Consider the following 23,669-nt stretch of genomic DNA (forward strand, 5'->3'; position numbering starts at 1 on the left):
ATAAATAGTATTAGTAATAGATACATACCATATTTATGGATGGGATTATTCAACCTTCCCAGTTTGATCTATAAATTAAATGTATTAATAGTTCCAACGAAAACTCAGGACTTTCAGTAAAATACAAGTGATTCTGAATTTTACATGAAAGTCAAAAGGGCCAGAAGAAGCCAAGTCACTCCTACAGAAGAACAAAGTGGAAGAATTTATCCTAACACATATAGACTTATTGTATGTAATGAAGGGTAATTGTATATTGTAATTAAGAGTATTTTATAATTAAGAGGGTATGGTTTTGGTTCAGCAATAGGAAACAAACCAGTGAAAAAGAATAAAGAAGTCAGAAACAGATCCACTTATGGGCTGAAACCACAGATACCACAAAGAAGGCACCTCAGCCCAGTGACGAAGGGAAGAACCATCTAGCACTTGTCACAGAGACAAGTAATTGTCCACATGGAAAAACAATGGGCAGACATGGGGCAGGTCAGGGGGGTGGTAGAGGCATTCTAGAAACAAAGCCACAGGTTTTGAGTCATTTTATCCAGAAGTCAGGTAAAGACTCTTGGGTCCTCTGGAACAAGGAGGGCAAAGCACAGAGTGCTGCTCTCAGGATGATGGGAGATGCTCACGTATCAAAGGCGTGGATAATTAGGCCAGGTGAACGCTGGAGCCTGTGCCTATGACTATGGAAAGGCTGGAAAATTCCTTCCTGGAAAAGTCTTTCCACGCATTCATTCATTCATTCATTTGTTGATTGACATGAAGAATAGCAGAATATGCCACCCTAAAATACACCACTTTGGCCTACTGATTTTTTTGAGTTGAAGACAATTCAGAAGCAGCAGATTCAAGGAGAGCTCTCTGCTCTACCCTATTTGCCTAAAAGCAGGACATAAATTTGTAAAGGTATTTCCCCCCTCCCTTCTTTCTCAAGAAGGCCAAAAGTTAATCACTGGAAACAACCCTAAACCTTTATCAGCCCAAAGATGACCTCAAAGGAATCTATATAACAAACTTTACTAACTAGCCCTTATCTTCCATTAGTTCCTCCTATATTCACCCTCCCGTAATTTGCTGCCCTAGAAACTCAAAGTCCTTTTTCTTTGTCTTGTCAATTCTCTAAAAATTTAATGTCCTTTTTTAAGATGTTATATAAGCCCAAGTTCTAATAACCCTTTGCATTACTCATGGCTGAGGGTTCCCACGTGTATGCACCATGCACATTTTAATAAACTTCTGTTTGGTTTCTTCTTGTTAATTTGTGTTGTCGATCTAATTTACAAGACCCCAGCCAATGAGCCTAAGATGGGTAGAGGGAAATAGAATTTTTTCCTCCCCATATGCATAATAAATATACACTAGGCCCCTGATACACGCCAGGCAATGATCAAGGGCTAATGCTAAGGGTACACGGACTCCTACCCATTCTAGTAGTTAAAACAGACAAGAAATGTGTAAACAGATAAATAAAATCATTTCAAATACAGATAAATGCCATGGAGAAAAAAACAACTGGTAATGGAATAGAGGTGACTGGCTTAGGCAACTGCTTTAGAAAAGGTGGTCAGGGAAGACCTCTCTGAGCAGGTGCTGGTAACAAGTCCTGTGCCATCTTTACAAGCTGAAACAGCTGTAACTAAGAAGTTGGCACCCCAAAATGTCTAATAGCAAAGGAAAATCAGAGTCCTACTGGAGAGTGTACAAGTCATCAAGAGCTGACAACAAAGATCTCCACACCATGGGAAATGTAAACTTAAAGGTCGGAGTGGCTCACTTGGACCCCACCTCTGAAGCTGCCATCCCTGCTTGTGCCCAACGGGGTCTGGAGGCCCCAGATGGGCCACCCAGAGGTGCACACAGGGCACCACCTCTGGCTGCCCGGCTGGATTTTAATGGAGCACCTCTATTAATTATCCGAGTGCTGGCATTGCTCCCCTAGACTGTGAGTCCAAGTCCTAAATAAAGCCACCCCCCCCACCCCGCCCCGGTTGCTTGGCCACAAGCTCTTGAAGGTTAAAACAAAACTGTGTCTCAGTGGATGCAGCATTTGGCGCTTATCTAAAAGTTTTAATGTCATTTCGCAGTTAATAATTAGCTCTGCCTTGGTCCTCACAAAGGGTGCCACCAAAACAAAGGCAGACGTTAAGTGTGTTCGCTATACTTGCCACCAGTATAAATAGGCAAAGGGATGATTAATGAATGAGGGGGGGAATTAAACACAACAGTGAACAAAGACAAAGGCCCCTGGCTCGGCTGCCCACGAACAGAGACAGGCTGTATCCAGAGAGAGGCTGCAGAAAGTGACACACAAAATAATCCGTTTAATGGACAGGTTGTGGAGACTTCATTTAGCCTTGTGTTATGACAGCCACAGTGTTTTATTAACATTCTGACATGTTAAGGGGCCAGGTCAGCCGAGGCGAAACCACGCGCTGCTGGGGGAGTTTCCTGGTAGGGGAGGGAAGGGCACATTTTTGTGTGGGTGACAGAGGGAAAACAGAGCAGGCCCAAACACGTCCGACAACACCCTTCGGGCCCCCTTTGTGAGGTGGGGCCAGAGCCAACATTTTTAAAGAGTTGTTTGGATGTCACACAAAGCAGATGAGGCGCCCACACAAACGCCCCAGCTGAAGCCCTTTGACAAGGCCTTTTCCATCCCTCAAAATGGCCACATTACAGAGCAGGCCATTACTCAGGACTGAGTAACAAAGGAAGCTGCTCCAAGGCTCTGCCATAGCGTGTGGAGAGCAGGGCGGCTTTCAGCAGTGAGTTGCAGGCACAGGAGGGCTTGCTGCTGGTCTGCAGACTTTGTGCACTTTCTCCTCTGATTAGCTCTAATAGGAAACTTTTCTCAGAGAATATGGAGGTAGCCCCGTGGGTTTGACCAGTTGGATTTTGAGAGTCTAGGTAGAGATGAGCTAGTGGGAAGTAGCAACTGGCCAAACCCTGGGGAGCCCTGGTTGGCTTTCTGGGCACATCCCCACCTCTCTCCTTACAACCTTTCTTCTTTCTCCTTGGGCTCCCCCACATCAACCAGGTGCCCATTCCCACAGGCTGTTTCCAGCCAAATGGAAACAGGTGTCTGATGGGAAAGGATCTGATAAATTAATCCCTGTGGAAGATTTAGGTGATAATGAGCTTAAAGGTTCTTCCCACCCCCTCTAGGGACATTTGCATTTTAATGGAGACTCTGACAGACCCAAAGGCCTTGGAGAACCATAGCAATGAAACAGTAATTGTGGAGTTTTAGGCTCTAAGACAGGCCAGAAGGGAGACATTTACCAGCTTGATGAACTTCCTGGTCTCTCCACGGTCACACCACGGAGACTCCTGCCAAAATTTGTGGGCTTTTATTTCATCTTTTCTCTGCCTACATTATTCAGGTATTAGAAATATCACATGAGAAAATGGATGTCAAATGCTTTAAAGATAAACACCTGAATCAATGTGATAATTATAATTTATTAAATGATGAAAACTTAGACCAGAACATACCCTAAGTGACCGACACCCTCAATTAACAGATGAGGAAATGGAAACACTGTAAAATAATATTTTCATGTGAGTCACTCAGCAAATCACGGACAGAGCCGGGACCAGGCGCTGAGTCTCCTGATTCAAGGCCAAGGCTTTTTCTATTGCATCATAAAAAAGACTTTTCTTCTGTCCTCAGAGCAAACTCCAGTCACTCCTTGACTTTTAAATTGAGGATCGTCCTAATTTTTTAACTTGCATTTTATAGCTTTAAAGTGAGCAACTGCTTTGTTAATGCAAAGGAAATACAGAATTCCAGTTCAGAAAACGTTACCTAAGTAAATGTAGAAACTCAAGTCAAAACTCTAGAAGATATCCCTTCAAAGCCACTGAGTTCTGGAAAGATAAGTCAGAAAATAAGTGTTGGAGAAACTGTGTAACCACAGAATCTCTCCTTTCTTTGCTGGTAGAAGTGTTAAACTGGAGCAACTATTTGGAAAACAGGTTGGCATTTTCTAGTAAAGTTAAAGATATGCATATCCAAAGACCTAGCAATTCTATTCCAAGAGAAACTCTAGCTCCTGTGCACTAGGAGATGTATGTAGGCCTGTTCAAAATAAACAATACAGGGAACAACACAATGCCCATCTTCTGGAGAACAAACTGTTGCACTTTAATATGATGGAATACAATAGAGCATTGAAAAGGAAAGAACTATAGCTATAGGCATCAACACAGATGAAGTTTAGTAACATAATGTTGAGTGAAAAAAGCAAATCCCAGAAGGAAACATCAGGCATGACATGCTTTCTTAGAAAAATAAGAGCTTAAAATAGCCCAAACTAAGCAATGTATTATTTAGGTACATGAATGTATGTGAGCTAAAATCTTTTACAAATGGAATGGCATAGTAAGCACAAAATTCGAGATAATAATTATACTGAAGAGAACCACATAGAAAAACATACGTTATTATCTATATTCTAAATCTTGGGTTGGTTCATTCATTGCATTATTAAAAATGTATAAATGCACACATTGAATTAAAAATGCTATGCACAGACCAATTGATGATTGTCATAAACCAAGAATTATGAGTAATTTGATTCTGTACACCTGAAATCCATTGAAAGAAAAAGAAAAATCACATACACCGGGGAAAGCCACATCCTAAAGCAGAAAAAGATGTCTCCCAGTATTGACCTCTAAGTCAAACATTTCTGCCAGCCTAGGACCATGGAGAAGCCAGGGATAGAGACAAGGTGAAAATCTGAGCCAAAGGCATCTCCCGAAACTTGCCCAACTTTAGAAGTGGTATGAGTGAAGAGAAGAACCCAGGCAAGGGGGCAACGTGCAAGTGTACTGATGACTCAAACTGGAGATCCAGTGGAAGTTAGAGCAAAGACACTGAAGCTCTGCACAAAGAAATTGGTTAAAACAAGGCAGAAAAGAATTAGGGGGACAGATACACTGAAGTCAAGTTGATGGCCAAAAGTGAAAACCAAAGGGACAGGTAAAGCTCTGTAGTTTGCCAACCTCAGAAGGAAGTACGCATTGGAGCCAATGGACAAAGGGATACAGGTCCAATCTCAGAGAGATTTGTGACAAGACTATCATCTCCAATCCAGGTCACCTCTGTAATTTAATAGAGGTCTCATTAATTTGAATGAAACTAATTTGGAATGGCTGGAAAAATCAGGCTGCAATGAAACTGATCTTTCAACTATAAAAAGAGTGTTTCCTCAGCAAATTAATAGCATGAGACCCATCAGGTGGGGAGCACTTAACCTATTTAGGTATAAGAACTTGACATACATATCTATATTCATTTGTTCTATAACAATTAGCATGTTAATTACAGATGATCTTTAACTAGTCATTAAAAGAGGGCGCTGCATTACCCACTAGTATGTATTACCAGGTATATTTCAAAGTAGTAAAACTGTGCTTTGAAAATAATCTTTTGAGCAATCTGTTGCTGCCAAAAGGGTTGTAAGAGAGGAAAAAAAAATTTCTCAACCCTTCATGTTTCTTAATTGGGATGGACCCATGTAAAAAAGGACAGATTAAGAGAGAAAAACAAAGTTTATTAACATGGATACTGTAGAAGCAAAGAGAATTATTCCCTCCCCCCTGAAGGTTTGAGCCTGCTGACATAAAGGGACAGATTAAGAGAAAAGGCATACAAATTTACTAACGTGCAAGTGTGCACAGGAGCCACACAAAGTATGGGACTCAAAGAAGGGTGGATGGCTGAAGCTTAAACAGCACCCCCTTCACAGGGAGAGGGAGAAGAAGGCAGGCAATTTTTTAGGAGAGCTGATTGGGCCCGAAAAACAGACAATAGTTTATAAATGATTCTCTCTGAAAAGTGAATGGGACCAAAGAACGGACAATAGCCTGTGACAAGGTCTGTGTAGATGTCATGACATTCCTCAATATGTCTTCCCTCCTGCAATATGAGTTTCCTCTTTCCTGGTTAAATAAATTTCAGGGAGGGGATTGAAGGTAATCGTTTTCCTTCTAGAAAAGGTTCAAACAAGGGAATTTTAGAGAGAGAGAGTTCTACTTTGCACTTGGGGAGAGAAACGAGAGAAAGTCTTTGGTTCCGAGGCTGTTTCTAAGACTTCTTAATTTCCTTTAGTTCCCAGTGCTCAGCATGCTAAAGTGCCTTACTTTGGGGTATTGTTTTCTGAACCGCAAATAATACCTTATGCGTACGGGAAAAAGTAAGTCTCAAAGAGGTGGCTCAAGTTCAGGCTTAAATACCACCTTCAGATGAAACAAACAAAAAAAGGGGAGGGAGGAAACAAGTAATGGGGAGGTATCCAGGTAAAGTATGGCATACAGGGGCAAGGTTTGCTCTGCAGGTGTACATTGGCGCCTTCTCCATTGACGAGAGTCTCGGGTGATGTGGAATCATCCTTCCGGTCCTGGTACAGAGAGGGGACACACTCACAAATGGAAATGTCCTCAATGGAAGTAAATTTCCCTTACAAAAGGGTAACTTCTACTCTGTTTTCTGAGCTTCTCCTGTGGCTGTAGTCTCTCAAAATAATCAGCTCAAAATAATCCCTATGCCAAAGAGGCATATTTAGGGGTGGCATATTGTGGTCTCCTACAGGGTGGAGATTGGCTCAGATTGGAACATATCTTAAACTCAAACCCAAATTCCATGAAAAGAGTCTTTTGTTTTCTGGAAAATGACACAAACAGAATCAGAAAATTGCTTTTGGTCCTCCCACCTTCCAAGTAGTATTTGAACTGGAAGAGACCTCCATCCCCAGAGAGGCACTGTCCCTCCTCAACATGTTCCATGGAGGGATTTAAAAGCTTCTGTCTCATCTTCAGGACCTGATATGGTCTAAGAAAACTGCTAACCTGCTTTTTCATCTCAATAACTGTCAGAAGAATCACACATGCACTCTTAGTTTGACATAACAGTCAGGTCTCATTGGGTTTCCTAGGTGTGTCTACTTCTCTGTACTAAGGAAAGCACTGTCATAATTCTGAAAGAAGTTCAAAAGAAACTGAAGAGTCAAGTTCCCCATCAGTATCAAGTTTTGGAAGTACAGGAAGGGTCAGAGAGGATACACGATGTTTTTGTAAGAACTAGACAAACCACAGCTTCATACGTATCAACACAGTTAGACTGGAACATATTGCATTGGCAATGATTGACAAGTTTCTATCAACAGACTTAGAAAATATGGCTATGAAATTAAAAAGTCAGTTTATGCAGAATATTGGAAACCACAGTGTGTGAGCATGTGAGTGTGTGTGTATGAAGAGGAAGGTGGTAAATTAAAGAGGGGGTTGGGGAGAAAAAAGTATCAAATAGGTTAAATAGTGGAAAAATATGCAGAAACCATTTTTAACTAAATATGATTTAGTTGAAATACTAATATGATAAATGAGATGGGTCCCGTAAGATCATTTGATTAATCTACTAAGACCATCATTTAGGATTTTTCTTTTTAAATTTTCAAACCACTCTATTACTATGGGGCTGCCCAAAATAAATAAATAAGTAAATAAAATTCGAGTCCTTTTAGGAAATGTACACTACAGTGAGTTTAATTGCTCTAAGTCTAATGTTCTCTGTCTTTGAAACCATTCGGGTAGGAAGGCACAGAGCTTTTTCTAATTTGGCAGCAAAGGAATATAGCATGTTTATCTCTCCTTGCTTTTTGGAGGTGCAGATGAACACACCAAACTAAAGGGCACTGGAAAGATAAGTTTCCATGACATCCGCAATAATTCTTTTATATTGCCGACTGGCTATTCTATATGTAGCATTCAGAGGCAAATATAAAAAAAAAATGATGTAAAGCAAAAATTATTTCCTTGATAACACTTGTTTTAAACACCTCACCACTAAATAGCTAAAAGTCTCCAAAGTGAATGCATAAACCATATAAAAGCCACAAGCATACTTACATAAATTCTTAAGATTAAAGTAATAACTTCTAGAAAAAGGTGGGAGAAAACACACTACAATAAATCTATTTGTAATGGTATTTGGGCTCTACCAACTGCTTTCATTGGTCTCCAGTGGCTTACATATAAAACAATACATTTGATGTATGATTTCAATTCCTTATGGAAAACTGTTCTATCTACAAGCAGCCTGTCAAAGAGAATGCCAAAAAAACTCTCTCTGCGTCCCAATATGAGGCAGGACTTTAAGATATAACTTTAAGGTCACCATTTGTTCTTGCTTGGTCAGGTTTAAGACTATAATTGAGCAATGCCCGACCTGGGGGAGGCAAGCAGATGGGGGGAGTAGGTTTATTTATTGTGAAATAGAAATAGGCAGGGTGTCAGAGCTTGAAGTTAAATGGCATTGTTTTGCAGGAAGAGTGGCTCTACAAAATGGGCAGAATTTGGGGAGTGGCTCTTTGGAAGCTGCCCGGAACCTGCCCCCACCTCCCAGCCTGTGGCAATATGGCAGCTGTCAGCTTCAGAAAACCACCCTTGGACCCAGGAATCTATTTTCCTGTTATTCAGGGGTGTGCTGGGGGGAGAAAAGTTGCCGCAGAATGAAAACAAATGCCATTCTAATTGGTCTGCAAATTGCAGCCCTTCATCATTAGAACACGGCTCTGTGTTTCAACCATCATTTTTTAATCCCAAATTAAAGTTGTCCAGGTTTAAACAGGGAATTATAAAGTGAAAAATGTCTACAGTTGCAAGAGGGCAATATACAACTCCTGTGGGCTATTCTTCTCGAAATTACAATCTTCCCCAAACATTCTCCTAATTTAGTTCTCAACACTCCCCAATTCTTCCTCCTGCTCCTAACTTTAGAGTCACAGTCCCTGGGGGCGGGGAGATGTTGGCCAATCTTTCCCCCAATCAAATCTCTTAAAGGGACACTCAGCCTTGTCAGGAGCTCAGCACACTGTCACGAGTCAAAGTGTGGTTCTTTTTGCCATATGGGCTTGATTTGTTTTTCAAAATAGTAGTTTTAAAATAAATGCATTTAGTTGTTTTGTTGTTTTGGGGGACTTCTGTCATTTGTTGAGCTTCTCATTGTGTCATCTGCCTATGGCATAAATTCCATTTCACAGAAGGACCTGGCTAGAGCACATCTCATCACTTCTTCTGACTCCCAGAAGGATCTTTCTTGTTTCTAAACCTCTTCAGGGAAGTCCGTACCAACACCAACAGAAAATGCGACCACGTAAATCACATTCCATCAGCAAATTCCATCGACTTTAAGTTTCTCCCCAAGGCCTTTTCCTTTGAGTCTAACCTGCACAGACAATGGAAAAGCCTTGCTGGCTCTCATCTTGGTGAATAATTGGAGGCCAACATTAAGTAACACCTCATCAAGTGAGATCAATTATTCAACACTATTTACAGCCAAGGAACTGAGACGTTGTCTAATATAAATACACCTTTCTTGGCTGAGTTGATTATAGCTAGAGACAGGAATGGCTGATGTGAAACAATTAAGTATCCAAGTATATTATATTAACTCTGAGGGATTTAGCTTAAAGAATAGTCAGTGTGGGATGGAAGTGTCCAAGAAGGCTTGATAGAAGGCCTGGGAATTGAACAGGAACAAAAAGAAGGATCAGTGGTATTTAACTCAGTTGAACTATAGAGGACGGCCTTCCAACAGGAGGCAATAGCATGAACAAAGATGTAGACGTGGGAATGGTTTGGCCTAAGAAAGCAAAGTAAAAAGATCTGGCTGTGCAGGATGGCTAGGCAGGCCCTGCTAAGTGCAGCTTTTTGGTTTTGTCTCCTGGATCTTCTCCAAGTTCCACAAACCTCCTCTAAGTGACAGGTCACAAATGCTGTCTCTGGTTGGGGCCTGACATGTAGGCATCCTTGACATGAAGCACCTGGGAGTGCTGCCTTGGGTTCCTCTTGACACGCCTGGTTCTCCTCAACCTGGTATATTCTATTGTCTATCCTGCAGTTTCAACAATTATTGACTATATTTTATTTTAAAAACTTGTCCAAAATTAGCTAGAGATACAGAAAATTTAATGAACAAAGATGTTCATCACATCTTCTATTTTATACAAATAAACATTTCTATCTCTAAACTTTCTGTATCTATACTTTTTAGACAAGTTTTTATCAAATACAGTCATTTTTGCTGCTTCATTATTTTTTAAAAATATCAAATTTAAAAATTCACCTGTTCGTAAATAAGAGATAAGTTTCTGGAAGAAAAAACACAATAGCTTCTTCCTTGTTAACTCAAGATTCAATCATTTGCACATACTAGGCAATCCTTTACTCATGATGCTGAATATCTCTTCTATATCAGCATTTGAGTCAGATAATTTAAATGATGTTGAGCCAGTTTTAAGGAACTTGCAGTATAAGGTTTCCAAGGGGAATACTTCCCCCCACCACCAATGACAGTTTATTGGCAAGAAAATAAACATCCAGCCCAAGGCACTGACTTCTACAAAAACAGAACTATCAGGAGGATTCTTCTACCCATTGTGCCATTCATAAACAAAAGATTCCCTATAAATGGCTAAACTCTGAGCTTCATATGATACATTTGTGAAAGTTTCTTGTGCCTCTGGAGTTAATGCCCTGACTACATGAAATGTAAATTAGTTTTTTTCTGGTACAAATGTCATATTAAAAATGCCCTTTTTCTCCCAAGAAAGTTCAGGATTAAAATCTCATTTATTCATTAATTTAACAAATATTTACCAAATAGTGAGTATACGCTCACTTTTAGATAAGATATGATATGGCTCCCTCTTCAAGACAGAAATCTAAGCCTTAAACTACAAAATGAAGCACTGGAGGTAGAATTTATCAAATTAAAGTTCCTGGGTAATACAGGTATGGGCTGAATTGTGTTCTCCCCCAAAGATGCTGAAGTCCTAACTCCTAATACCTGTGAATATGATTTTATTTAGAAGTAAGGTCTTTGCAAATGATAGACTTACAATGAGGTCATTAGGATGGCCCCAAATCCAATGTGACTGGTGTCCTTATATACAGGAAAAATTTGGACACAGAGACAGACACTCATAGAGGGAAGACCAGGTGAAGACACGGGGAGATTGCTATCTACAAGCCAAAGAATGCCTGAGGCTACCAGGAGCTAGAGAAGAGCAATAGAACAGATTCTCTCTCACAGCACTGGGAAGTAACCAACCCTGTAGACACGTTGATTTTAGACTTCCAGCCTCCGGAACTATAAGACAACAAATTTCTATTGTTCAAGCCATCCAAATTGGTGGTGTTTTGTTATAGCAGCCCTAGGAAACTCATACAAATACCTTTCAAAAATTTCAAGATTAATGCAAATAGGTGACCATCTACCAAGATGGAAGACTTGAAGTGTTATCAAAAGCACAAAATATGGAAAAACCCATTCATAGTGGTGCAAGAGGAGCCCACCACCTAAATCTAAAACAGAATCCATCTCAAAGGGATCAATCACAGGTCTCCATTTGGTGTGGTCACTTTACAGTTCATCCACCTGTGTCAAACTGAATATGCCTATCCTTGGTGCTAGGATTTTATGAGAACTACTCTTTAGTTTATAAAAGAGGAAGCCTGCAAGGGCTTTCTCTGACCCAGGACAGAGGCCCTCTCAACGAGATCCCTCACTGTGGATGATCCACTGACACTAGAACACTGTGGCCATGATGGGTTCTTCAGTGGCCACCTTTCTCCACTGCTCCAAGAAGGTCCCTCTGTATAGGATAATTCATGTTCCATAACGTTTTTGTGAAAACATTTGCTGTCATGATGATTACTTACCTGTCATTGTTATCTCATCTATTAATATTATATTAACTCTTGAATGTTAGAGATAATACCTTATCCAACAATACCAACAAATTTTTTTTTTTTTTTTTAAGACAGAGTCTCACTCTGTTGCCTGGGCTAGAGTGCCATGGCATCAGCCTAGCTCACAGCAACCTCAAACTCCTGGGCTCAAGTGATCCTACTGCCTCAGCCTCCCAGGTAGCTGGGACTATAGGCACGCGCCACTGTGCCCAGCTAATTTTTTCTATTTTTAGTTGTTTGGCTAATTTCTTTCTATTTATAGTAGAGACAGGGATCTTGCTCTTGCTCAGGCTGGTCTCAAACTCCTGAGCTCAAGCAATCCTCCCGCCTCGGCCTCCCAGAGTGCTAGGATTACAGGCATGAGCCATCGTGCCCGACCGCAACAAAATTTTTAAAAGAGTTTGAAATACTGCTTTAAAACTTTCAAAGGTCACTGAATTGTTCTCCTGGGTATGGGGTCCTTTGGTGTTTTGCTACTTTTTTTCTTTCTATTTCATAATTCTCTTAGACGGAGTCACTTCTTTTCTGGTATGATCTTGCCTCCTACTTCTATTACTTTTAGAATTCATACAATAACTATGTTCATTTTTCATTCTTATTTAGTATTTAACAATTTGTAAGTAGTGTATCAAATTTTATCAGAGCGAAATCCTATTACATTATAAAGTTGAGGTTTCTTCCCTTAATTCCTCTCTAAGCCCCCGCCAATTACCAAGAAATCTGTTGGGCCTATCACTCAAATTATATAACTAGGTCACTTGACTTCATATTTGTCAGTACCCTCTCTTTCAAAGAAAAAAAATCAATAAATGGGATGCCTTTAATAGAGAGTGAATTAATAGAGATCAGCTCATAATAGAATGGCTATTTTCAGCGGTTATTGCCTAGAAATGATTGTTAGGTCACCACCTGGGTTTGTGGCTGTAATAGTGTCACCAGGAGAGAGAAGACAGGCACCGACTGAAAGGCCTTTGTGAGCGGATATTTCCTGTTCACACTGTCGGGTGGGCCCAGACCTATGGGTAAGGCCACACGTGGGAAACAAACAAGGAGCCAGCGTCACCACCAACCTTTTGCCTCAGAGTGAAAACACGTGTGTCTCGCTTCAGCCTTGGGAACAAAGCTTAAAACAACAAATAAATAAATTTTGCTGCCAAATCGCACCATCATCGGATAGGCCAATTCCCCAAAAGCTGGCCCTAAAGCCCGCTACTCTGTGGACAGCTCCCCTGACATTCTCTCGGGCGGGACACACCGGGCCGACCCCTCTCTGGCAGGGACGGTAGGAGCTGTGCCTGCCTTAAGGGCGGCGGCCGAAAGCCAAGGGTCAGCGGCCGCCGTAGCTGCAGTGCCTCTAAAGCCCTCTAGAGGGTGCTGTGATGAAAACAGGGCGCAGGCCCCGAGTCCCCGGTTTCCGGGGAGTGGAAGAGTTTTGGCAAAACCAGCGCTTGTGGCCAGCGCAGAGCTGGCTGACTCAACTTCGGAGGCAACAGCCCGGCCTCCTCACCCCAGCCCGTCCCTGCGGGCACCCAACAGCTTTGCCCGAGCTGCCTCCCTCACCCCCGATTCTCATCGCCCCCTTCCCATCCCCAACTTCAGTGCCGGGCTGTCCTAGCTTTTGTTCTGGCAGAGATAAGATGTATAAATGATGAGTGGTTGACAAAGTGTACTCCAGTGCCGCAGGCAGCTCATCAATCATTTTCCACATGTCGACGGATAATTGATGCAAACCCTGCAGGCGAAGCTCCATCAGGTGAGAGGAGGGAAGAATTAAATCTGCTGTCAGGAGCCAGGCAGCTGATCTGTATTTAACATTCTTTTTAATTTAGCACTTGTTTGTTTTAAGCAGAGTTTGCGGCCCCGCCTTGCTCTCCACGCTGGCGGGAGGGGCCCGGCTTTGGTGGACTCTCCCCCCAGTAGAGGCCCTGAACCCTGGGTTTCCTGGGCAAGGCTCTGGGGAAGGAAAGCAGACAGGACCACCCAGGACTGCTAGGGAGGTGCAGGGAAACTTTCCTTCTGCCTAAGTGAAGCTTAACATCAAAGGCCCGGCTGTCAAGCAATTATCTGTCAACAGGTCAGGTTGGCAGGAGCTACCTGCACACAAGGAAGAAACCACTTATTGCTTTCTTTACTTAAGAAAAAACACACACACAATAATAATAAAAATAATCCAACCCCATATTTCCTTTATGAAATAAGATTAACACTTTTAGCATAGAGTTTGAAGAGGTTTTGGTTTCCTTACTTCCCTTGATTGGAACCAAACAATTCCAAAGTGAAGCCACCTTTAGAAGGTGCTTGTCAGCTGGTTAAATCTGAGAACCATAGGAATGGTCAAGAGTAAGTTTCACTCTCTTAGTGGACTCCAACTCATTGTTCTATCCCGGGCCTGCAGTGCTCACATTCATGTGCTCACCTGCGTGTGCGAGTGCACGCACACACACACACACACACACACACACACACACTCACTCTCTCTCTCTCCCCCCCCACCCCCCCACAAAGCTTTCCCAGTCTGCAGAAATCTTTGCTTTTGGTGACTCAGGCATTCTGGTGAATGGGAAATTACCACATCTGCCACAATCACCAATTTTCAAAAGAATGATAATATCATGTATAAGACCCTTAACTCCAAAGTGACCCTGAACATCATCCTGCAGTGCCTTAGGGTCATTCGTATGAATATGATGAAATAAAAAATGTTCTGCTTGATAGAATGCCAGATAAACCAGCTTTTATTGGATTTCATTTTCTACAAGGAAATGAGCTGACATCTAAGACGACTCAATCCTAATAGCCAGGCATCAGTCCCCGAGGTCATCACTGAGCCATCTCAGTTGGAAAGGAGGCATCTCTGAAAGCAGAGGTCTGCTCTGAACTTGCCTTCCTGTGTCTTGGGCTCTGAAATCACTATTTTGGTGAGGTCCAAACATGTCCATAACAGAGCGTGAGATGTCCCGGGATCACAGACGGCCCCCTAAGGATCTCTCTACCCCAGTTCTTTTTATGTTTGCAAATCTAACCTTGGGACCCTCTCAACCAACCTCACAAACAGAGCACATGTAAAGGGAGAGGCATTGTTCTGATCATGCTGAATGTTGCATTCAAGATTGGTATCTTGAATTGGACTGGAGATTAATTAGAGTCCAGATATTTTTAACTGCTTAAGGAACACTAACCATCATCAGCCACATATATTCACTCATTTAATCTTTCAACAAATGCTTAGTATGTACCCATCATGTGCTAGGCACAGTAGCTGAGGCCAACAGCATAGCTGTTTATCATACAGATCCTTGGTAGCTGACAAGTTCACAAAAACACTATGATATAAAGTGTCAAGTGCTCTGTCAACAGACAATTCAGAGAAAATGTGCATGGCTAATAAACACATTTTTGAAATGTGCAGCCTCACTAGAAATTGGAGCAGTACAACCTGAATTAAAATACAAGGTTTTTTAATCTTTTTTTTAATAAAAAACATATCAAAATAGCAAAGGTGGGGGATAAACAACATCTAGGCTTATAGAGAGTATAGGGACATAGGCACTGCACCACAGACAGTAGGGAATAAATGGATTAATATTGCCTAGAAGGCAATTTGGCAATGTGCATCAAAGACCCTCAATATTTCTAAGAATTTTTCCTAAAGTGATAGGGATCTATATAAGATTTAAATATAACAATGTTCATTGAAAATATCCTTATAACTAGCACTGGAAATGGTATATGATATGCACATGATGAGGGACGAAGGACTACGGTACATCAGGGGTGATTCCATTCAGCCGAGAGGAATTAGGGCAAGATTCCCGGGGGAAGTGGCTTTACAATGAGGCCTGAAAAATGAATAGGATTGTGTCATGCTGGTCTGGAGAAGGACATGCCAGGAAAGTGGGTGGGTAGGAACAAAAAGGGCAGAGAGAAAAGAAAGCAGAGAGCATTTGTGACAAGTAGGAGTCAGCCAATTTGGTGGAAGCACCAGCACTGTGAAGATGCAGTAGAAAATGTAGGTCCCCGACACATTAGGAGGAGCCAGTTGTGCTGGACCATGAGCAGGTATTTTTGGCAAGCAAGGGAGCAGCCCTATTTGCTTTTCTGCATGGAAAAAAAGACATGATCAAAATCATGCCCTTAGAAGATTACTCCATTTGTATGGTATAAGATAGGCTAGGGACGGAAGGCAGGGAGACAGGATAGATTATCACAATAGTCATGCAAACTGTTCACCAAGAAACAATACACTCCCCATTAACACATAAGACAAAACACAGTCTGGCTTAGTTTCATAGAACAGCAGCTTCTGACCGAAGAATTTTTTTTTTTAAAGTCTGCTTATCAAAACACAGCCTAACAAATGATCAGTGTCCATTTACGAGTTATCAGAACCTGGTATCAATCCCTAATTAAAATTTCAAGATCCAAAGAATTCTAAGACACTTTAAATACACAGAGTAACTAAGAGTAACAGAGGTGAGATTCTATCCTAACGACTTACCCAAATAGGGTCAGTTACTAATAACCTGATGGCCTAAAATATGTAGTAATTTATGAATATTTGTTGCTAAAGGTATAAAAAAAAGTATTCTGAATGAGTCCAAGAGGAGATAGAAGCTGATAAGTCCTCCTGAACCCAGATTCCTTTGTATCTACTGATTGACGGTTGTTCTAAGAAGTATCCAAAAAAGAAGAATTTGAGCAGCCTCAGACAATGGTGTTCAGATATAATAATGATGGTAGCTAACATTTATTAAGTGCTTACTACATGCCAGGCACTATTCAAAGTTTGAAAACCAACTCATTCATTCCTCACAATAACTTTTATAAGTTAAATACTATTATTATCCCATTTTACATATGAAGAAACAGAAATCAGTGAGGTTAAGTAATTTTCCTAGACTAGTACAGCTAGTAAATAGAAGAGCCAGGAACTGAACCAGGTAGTCTGGTTCAAGAGCCCTTACTATTAACTTCTACTTTAGCCTACTTCCCACTAAAACACCTCCTAGCTCGCGTGCAGGCATGGCAGTGGGCAGGTGTGTGTGCCTGGCAGGGTGTGTGTAGACACAGCTGTGGCTGCCGGGGGAGGTGAGAAACAGATTCCCAATGGTGAAGAGCAGGACCGTGGAGCTCTGCCCTGGGAAGAGGCCCACCCCCAGGGAAGGAAGATCAGCAAACGCTTCTGGTTTAGCAACCATATGTGAGAAGAGGAGAGAACAGCGATTCTCGGTAGTTCTTAGAACCCGCCCTCAGCCACCCAGCACGGTGGCGTGCACATCCCCGAGGGAGAGGGGCAGAGACCGGAGTACACTGTGCCCAAGCAGCCTCGCCCTGAGATCCCAGCAACCTAAGGGTCTGTTTTAGGAGACAAGCGTTAAGTCTCTGAACCAGTTTGCAGTGGGAGTTACAAAGAGTATTCGGCCCACTGGAAATGGCGATTATGGGCAGTAGTAGCCTGAGTAGAAGTAGGAGAGTAAAGTTGGAGGTGGCCCTGAAAAGGCAAGGGGCTGGCAGGCTGAGGGGAAGGACTTCGGGATGGAGCAGCACCAACGGCAAAGCCAGGGGCTGAGCAAAGTGAAGGGGTGGTCAGCCCGGAGATGGCTGACAGTAAAGGGCATGCCAGCCCCACCCAGGCTTCTCTGGTGACTTGGGAGGCCCTGGCACTGCTGATGTTGGTTAGGAAGCACACTGGACTGAATCCTGAGGACAGTCACCCTTCCCAGGGGACACCTGGAGGTGCCCACAAGGGGTGGGAGATGCTGAGGACCACCGATATTTTAAAAATTATATGTTTATCACTTTCACATTTGCAATGGAGGGTTTATTTTACTTAGAATAAAGGACTCTCCAATTTGACTCCACTGGGCATCCCTCGCAGATGTTAGAATACGGTAGATGCCCCTTGGAACACAGATGGGAGGTCTTCTGGTAAACAAATTTGCACTGTATGGAACACGTCCTGCTCAATGCTTACACGTTTTTAACGAGTACCTCCCTGATGGGCTCTGGGCTAGACAGTGGGGAACCACGTCAGTAACACAAGCCCCCGACCTGGTACTCTGGGGCGTGCTACTCTCAGGATCACGCCAAGGCCACTCCAGAGTCTCTGGGCATCTTCACAGATGGGAGGACTTCAGGCATGGATTTCACTGCAGGTTTTTTCCACGTCGGGGAGCATGCACACCCACCGTCTCCGTCAGTCAAGCCAAGTGAATGGCTTCACCTTGAGCTCATCTGGCACCTGGCCTCTCTCACGGAGCTACTACTTCCCACACATTCTCTGAGTCAAAAGCAAAGTTTGCTTTTAATTTCTGCAACCGGGAGCTCTCTTTGTTGACAAAAGAGCTGTACAGGCAAACGTCAGGAGCCACATTCCTGAGCAGGCTCACAGCCACCTCCAACTTTCTTGACCTGGAAAGCGATGACAGAACTTCAACCTCCCAGTCTTCATGTCCCATCCACACCAATAACTCAGGGTTTTCCATCTGTGCTGTCTTGGAGGCAGGTGGAATGCCAGCAGTGTGCACTGCACCAGGAATGCGGCCACCATCAGACTTTAGAGCTGTCCTGGGATCCTGAAGACCCTCATTTTCCTCCACACACACCTCCATGGAAATGTCTACTTTTCCTGTTACCGTCGAGAACCAGAACTTCATGGCAAAAGAAAAAAGGAACACTGACAGGTTGTTGGAAAATTAATTAATTTCATTGCCAATGCTCTCGTTTCTCCTCCCAACACAACTACCAGACTTCAATTTTATGGGCCAGTATTAGAGCAGAAGAAGCACTTTATATGCTGTGATCTGAGCCAGTAGTTGGTTAGCTAGTTGGTTTTTTTTTCAAGCTGGTTAAAATGTTATAGTCACACTTCTTAAACATTTTATTATGAATCATGTGAATCAAATTAATTTGCTGATCTTTTGATGCAGGCTTAGACTTTTTTTTTTTTGCATACGGGTCTCTTACCTGGAGTTTAGCCTGAATTATTTTGTACAAACCATTCTTATTATATAGCTTCTAAAATTTCCTGTTTTGTTTTCTTTAAAGGGGAAATAGAACTTAAAAACACTTGCAAGGCAATCTGAGTGCAGACTCCTTCTAGAATTTTATGATTTTTTTCTCCCAAGCTGCCTTGTCCACACTTGGTTGATTATATTCTTTTTTTAAAAGCTAAACCTCATTAAGTCTTTCCAAAACATTCACCTTAGTTTTCATGTAAAAAAAAAAAAAATCTCTGCCCTCTCACATTTCATTGGTTTTATAACATTTAATTAAACTGCATTATTACAATATAAACAACTAACATAAGTAGGTTTGGGAACAGACTCAACTGACTCTTGGTAAACATACACGTTTACCTGGTGGGAGCAGAAGTGCCTGGCCGTGCACATGCAAGGTGATGTGTCTCGGCCAGCATGTTTCACGGGAGGACAGCAGGCATTGGTGAATCCACCAACTTGGTGAAACGCAAGTTAGTTAACAGTGCTTCTGCTGTGTGTGTGCAGGCATGTATATGTATATATACACACACATATATATATTTTTGAGATGGTATTTCATTTTAGTGAACAAGACAACACATTTATTAAGATTGTCTGGCAACACCAATGTGTGGAAAAAAAAAAAAAAGAACTTACTTCTACCAGCACAAGCCACCATGGTTAGGCAGGTGTACAGGATCCTGATGTCCCCCTCAACAAATGTCAGTGCTCATAATGACTGCACAGTGAGCAACCACTTGGCACTTCTTGGGTGAGCAGACAATTTTGTATGTACATGGTTGGCTTTATAAGCAAGTAGCCTAAAAAGTCAGAACCTGCTGTCCAGGCTTGATTTCAAGGAAATATTCAGCCAGGTACCTGGTCTGAGGAGTATCCAACCTTCAGCACAATCTGCTTAGGGTGGTTTTTGGCTGGCAACAGTATCAGGAAGACTGCAGAGAGCCTTTTGCCCAAGATTATTCTTTTCTTATTCCATGCAGAGAGCCTGTCATAACCACAGCCCTTTTAATGTGCAACTCCACAATTCTGCCCACAGCTAAATGGCTCAGAGGAGAATCTGAGCTAAAAGTAACCCCTCTGATAGGCTGGTAGGCAGTGGATGAAGCCCCTTGCAAAGAGCAACAAAAAGAAGAAAATGTATTGCAAGATGGAAAGACAACAGTACGGGGGCAGAAGTGGAGAGACACAAAGAAGAAACAGGAGCCCGAATGCAGACAGGAGGGAGCAGGGTGATGGACACAGGACAGGAGGGAGCAGGGTGATGAACAGTTGGTAGGCGAAGGGAAGGATGAAGGACCTACATCATGAGTGTGGACTCTTTGCTTCTCCATGTTTCCTTGCAATAGTCCCTTGCTACCTAAAGGAATCCTATTAGCACTTCTATAATTCCAGCAACTACAGGTTATGCTGCAGGGCACTGAAAAAAGAAATGTTTTCATGAAAAAACAAACAAAAAAACTCAGAGGTCGGTGCATGCAGAATGCCTATGGATTATCAGCAATTGTGAATAAAAACAAAATAGCCAAAATTATTGCATGAGAATAGTATCCAACCTAAGATACGGGAGGGAGAGAGAAAGCAGATCCCACTGGCTCAGAAGCCAATGGAAAATCCAGCTCCATCATGAACATCCCCGATGTTCCTGAGGCCAAACAAGTCCTAGAGCTGGCTTTTCTCCCGAAGCTCCATCTGAGGGGCTACCTGTGAATATGTTGGTCAGGATATCCCCTCTGTCTGTCAACCTGCACATGCGGGGTTTGAACGTCAAGGCCCAGTGCAAGGTCTTAACTCTCCTTTGCAGCGCACCATTGCAGCCCATAGCTATCCGAGAACATATGGGTAAGGCGGAAGCTTCTCAAAGCAGCAGCTTTATTACTCTCCCCTCTTCCCACAAGCCCCCTAGGAAAAGTGAGAACATGTAGTCAGGACTTCATGCTGGTTCACTTACAAAGGCAAGGGGAGGAATTACCTGCAGGAATAGGACACACAAAACATTCTGTGTTTATACCCTGTGGGCAGAGAGAGATGTCCTCTTCACAGACACTGAGGAAGTCTACAGGGTCCACGAAGCTGCTCCATCCTGGGACGGCTTGCTGGAAGCTCTGTCCCTCCAGCCAGATGTGGTCGTGACGTGGGCATGATCACCAGAAACCCAGACTCTGTCTTCCAGCCATCACACCCTCCTCCCCCAGGTGAGAGACCTATGCTTATTGGGGTTCCCTCCCCGCATCTTCATCTTACTTTGGTTTCCTGCCTATACGGACAGTAGACAATTTTACTCTGAGCACCCACTCAGCCATCAATGGCTCAATATTTTTTGTTAAAGAATTTTTCATCATTTCAGGTGTGATACAATTAGAAAAAATTATTCAAAATCTAATTAGGACACAAACCTTCCAGATATACATTCTTTAAACACAAGAAGCTGTCTTCATAAACTCTGTTTTATCAGCACTTAGCTGAAAGGGAGGTAGCCTCATTACAAAGTATTGTGGACAGCAAAGACAGGAGCCTCTGAAGAATGAACATTCTCCAAATCCTCTCCATGCACAACACAGCCAAACACAGGAAGACATTCACCTGTCTAAGCTTCCCCCAGCCCCCACCCCTGCAAAAATAAAAAAAAGTGTTAACAGGAAGAATTGGAAACTGCTGCTATTTCTATCATGGTCTGCTGAAATGAATAAAATCAATTAAATGTTTGCAGAGGAGGGAACAAGAAGAGAAATAAATACTATCTTATTTGCTTCTTCGTAGGCCAAAAGAAAAAAAAAAAATTGAATCAGAAAATAAACCAGATTCTGAATTCCCTTTGAGTTTCAGCTTCTTAAAGTTACTGATCTAAAAGATAATTGCTAGAAATATCTTCCTAGCGAAGTAGAAATATCAAAAATAATAATGAAGATGCCATACATTTTCCCAGTGACAATATGGCCCCAAACCTCTGCTTTTATGACAGAAATGATGGGGCCTGGGCAGCCCCCAGCTGTCCATGAGCTACCCACAGAGCAATTATCCTCAGGTGGTCAGTGAGAATATTTAAGCAATGGGGGGCAAAGCATGGAGGTTCACTGTCCCAATGGTGAAACTGAGGCCCCACAAGCGAGTCCTTATCAGAGACGTAGGGGGCAGCCAATATCTGAAAAGGACTGAGACTACTTAGTCTTGCGAGTGCTGAGGACACTGACCCAACCTCTACTCATCGTGTGGCCAAAGGGCTTAAATCCAGGACTCCCACAGGGACCCAAGTCCCAAAGGTGTGGCCTGGTACAATTACTATTGAGTTTCGCCAGCAAGACCAGGATTCTTTTTATCAAGGGCAAATAGCTTGCCAGAGGCATTTAGACAAGAACTTACCAAAATATAGCATTAGCTGTCTCCCCGACACATTACTCCCCTGTTTGTTCAATAGCAGTGACATTTAAACAGCAGTAAGAGCAGAGCAGAGGGAGGCGGCCTGAGAAAAGGTGTGAGTTTCCTGTGTGCCGGCGGCATCACTTTCAGCCATGATACACTTGGCACAGAGCGTTATCAAAACATTGACACAGAGGGTGTCAAAGTGAGCGGGGGACCTCATCGTCTTGTTACCTTAGCAGATCATACTGGGTCACTCTGAGGGATTGCTGCCAAGGGAAGAAAGCAAAATCCCAACGCTCTTCCAACTGCATCACTGTACCAGGAACATTCTAGACGTGATCTTCTCAGGGATTGGGGGAGCTTAGTACTTGACAATGATGGCAAAGGAGACAGCAGTAGCCATGGAGGGTCATGGTTGGGTCCAGAGATAGTGGGAGAGGTGGCACAGGAAGAGAGAATAGCAATGAGGAAATGAAGAAGAGGCAGAAGAAAGTGAAAATTAAGGGAAGATTAAAAAGGTGGAGTGAGAGGAACAAGATGGAGTGGGGGAAGGAACAAAAGAACTCCCACCTCTTTGGTAGTCATAATGACAATACAATAGAGAAGGTTTGTCTCTCATCCACCCATCATCCACCTTCCAGCCAGTTAGGAATTCATTCTGCAAATGTTTGCTGGATCTCCTCATATGACACAGAGTTTGAGGGGCACAGGAAGATATGCAAAGCGTCTTCGAGAAAGTTACAATTCATGGAGATGACAGAAAATTGAATAACAAATCAGGCCATAAGGCAGGACTAGGGGCATTGCCAACTGGCCTTGGCCAGGATACGGCTCCTTAATAAGCACCAGCTTCTTAGACACTGCAGGACGTGGCCTCACATCCACCTTACTAGTGAAAAAGTTCCTTCCAGGTTTTATTTTCAGAGAAGCCAGGACTACCCTAATCTTCCTTTTTGAGCCTTTATATGCATAAGAAACACTGGAAGAATATTAATAACAATACTATATCGATGGTTAACACTTACAGACCACTCATCAGCACTTTTCTAAGTGCATTACGTGTACTGACTCGTTAACCTTCCGAAAGTGGGAGGGATCATTATTAGCCCTAAAGTCACAGAGCCAGTAGAATTCAGGCCCAGGCAGTGTGGCCCCCGGGTCTGAGGTCTGTTAGCCACCACTCTATGCGGTCTCCACCGGAGGACAGCATGGGGAATGGAGAGTTGTGCTGACGAAAGCATTGCATGCCGAACAGCATGAGCAGACTGTATTTTTTTGGAGCCCCCCCCCAATAAACACAGAGTAAATCACCCAGATCTTGGCATCCCTTGGGTCATCCTAGATGATTCAGGAGACATAAAGAGGTGAAGGCTTCACTCCTGCCCTGAAAGAACTTAGAGTAGAGGAGAAAGACTACTCTCCATGAACCATGGAGGAAGAAAATGGTCTGTAAGTGCAGAATCAGGTTTGCCGCCTTGGGGTTGGGATGTGCTTCAAGCGGCTCAGAGTAGAATCCAGAAAGGCAGGCATGACAAAAAGACCTTAGAG

The 23,669-nt window shown here is 42.7% G+C and overlaps 1 protein-coding gene across 1 annotated transcript in view; it reads right to left on the reverse strand.

Moving 5' to 3' along the window:
• Positions 1 to 18,014: 18,014 nt before the first annotated feature.
• Positions 18,015 to 23,669, reverse strand: part of LOC105825449 (chromosome unknown open reading frame, human C10orf11) — a 626,737-nt gene continuing 621,082 nt past the window's right edge. Inside the window, exon 4 of the mRNA XM_012663221.1 lies at positions 18,015 to 18,413. Within this exon, the coding sequence (XP_012518675.1) occupies positions 18,015 to 18,413 (399 nt within the window). The remainder of the gene's footprint in view (positions 18,414 to 23,669) is intronic.

The sequence above is a fragment of the Propithecus coquereli genome, unplaced genomic scaffold, assembly GCF_000956105.1.
Source record: "Propithecus coquereli isolate 6110/MARCELLA unplaced genomic scaffold, Pcoq_1.0 Scaffold80, whole genome shotgun sequence".
Classification (NCBI taxonomy): domain Eukaryota; kingdom Metazoa; phylum Chordata; class Mammalia; order Primates; family Indriidae; genus Propithecus; species Propithecus coquereli.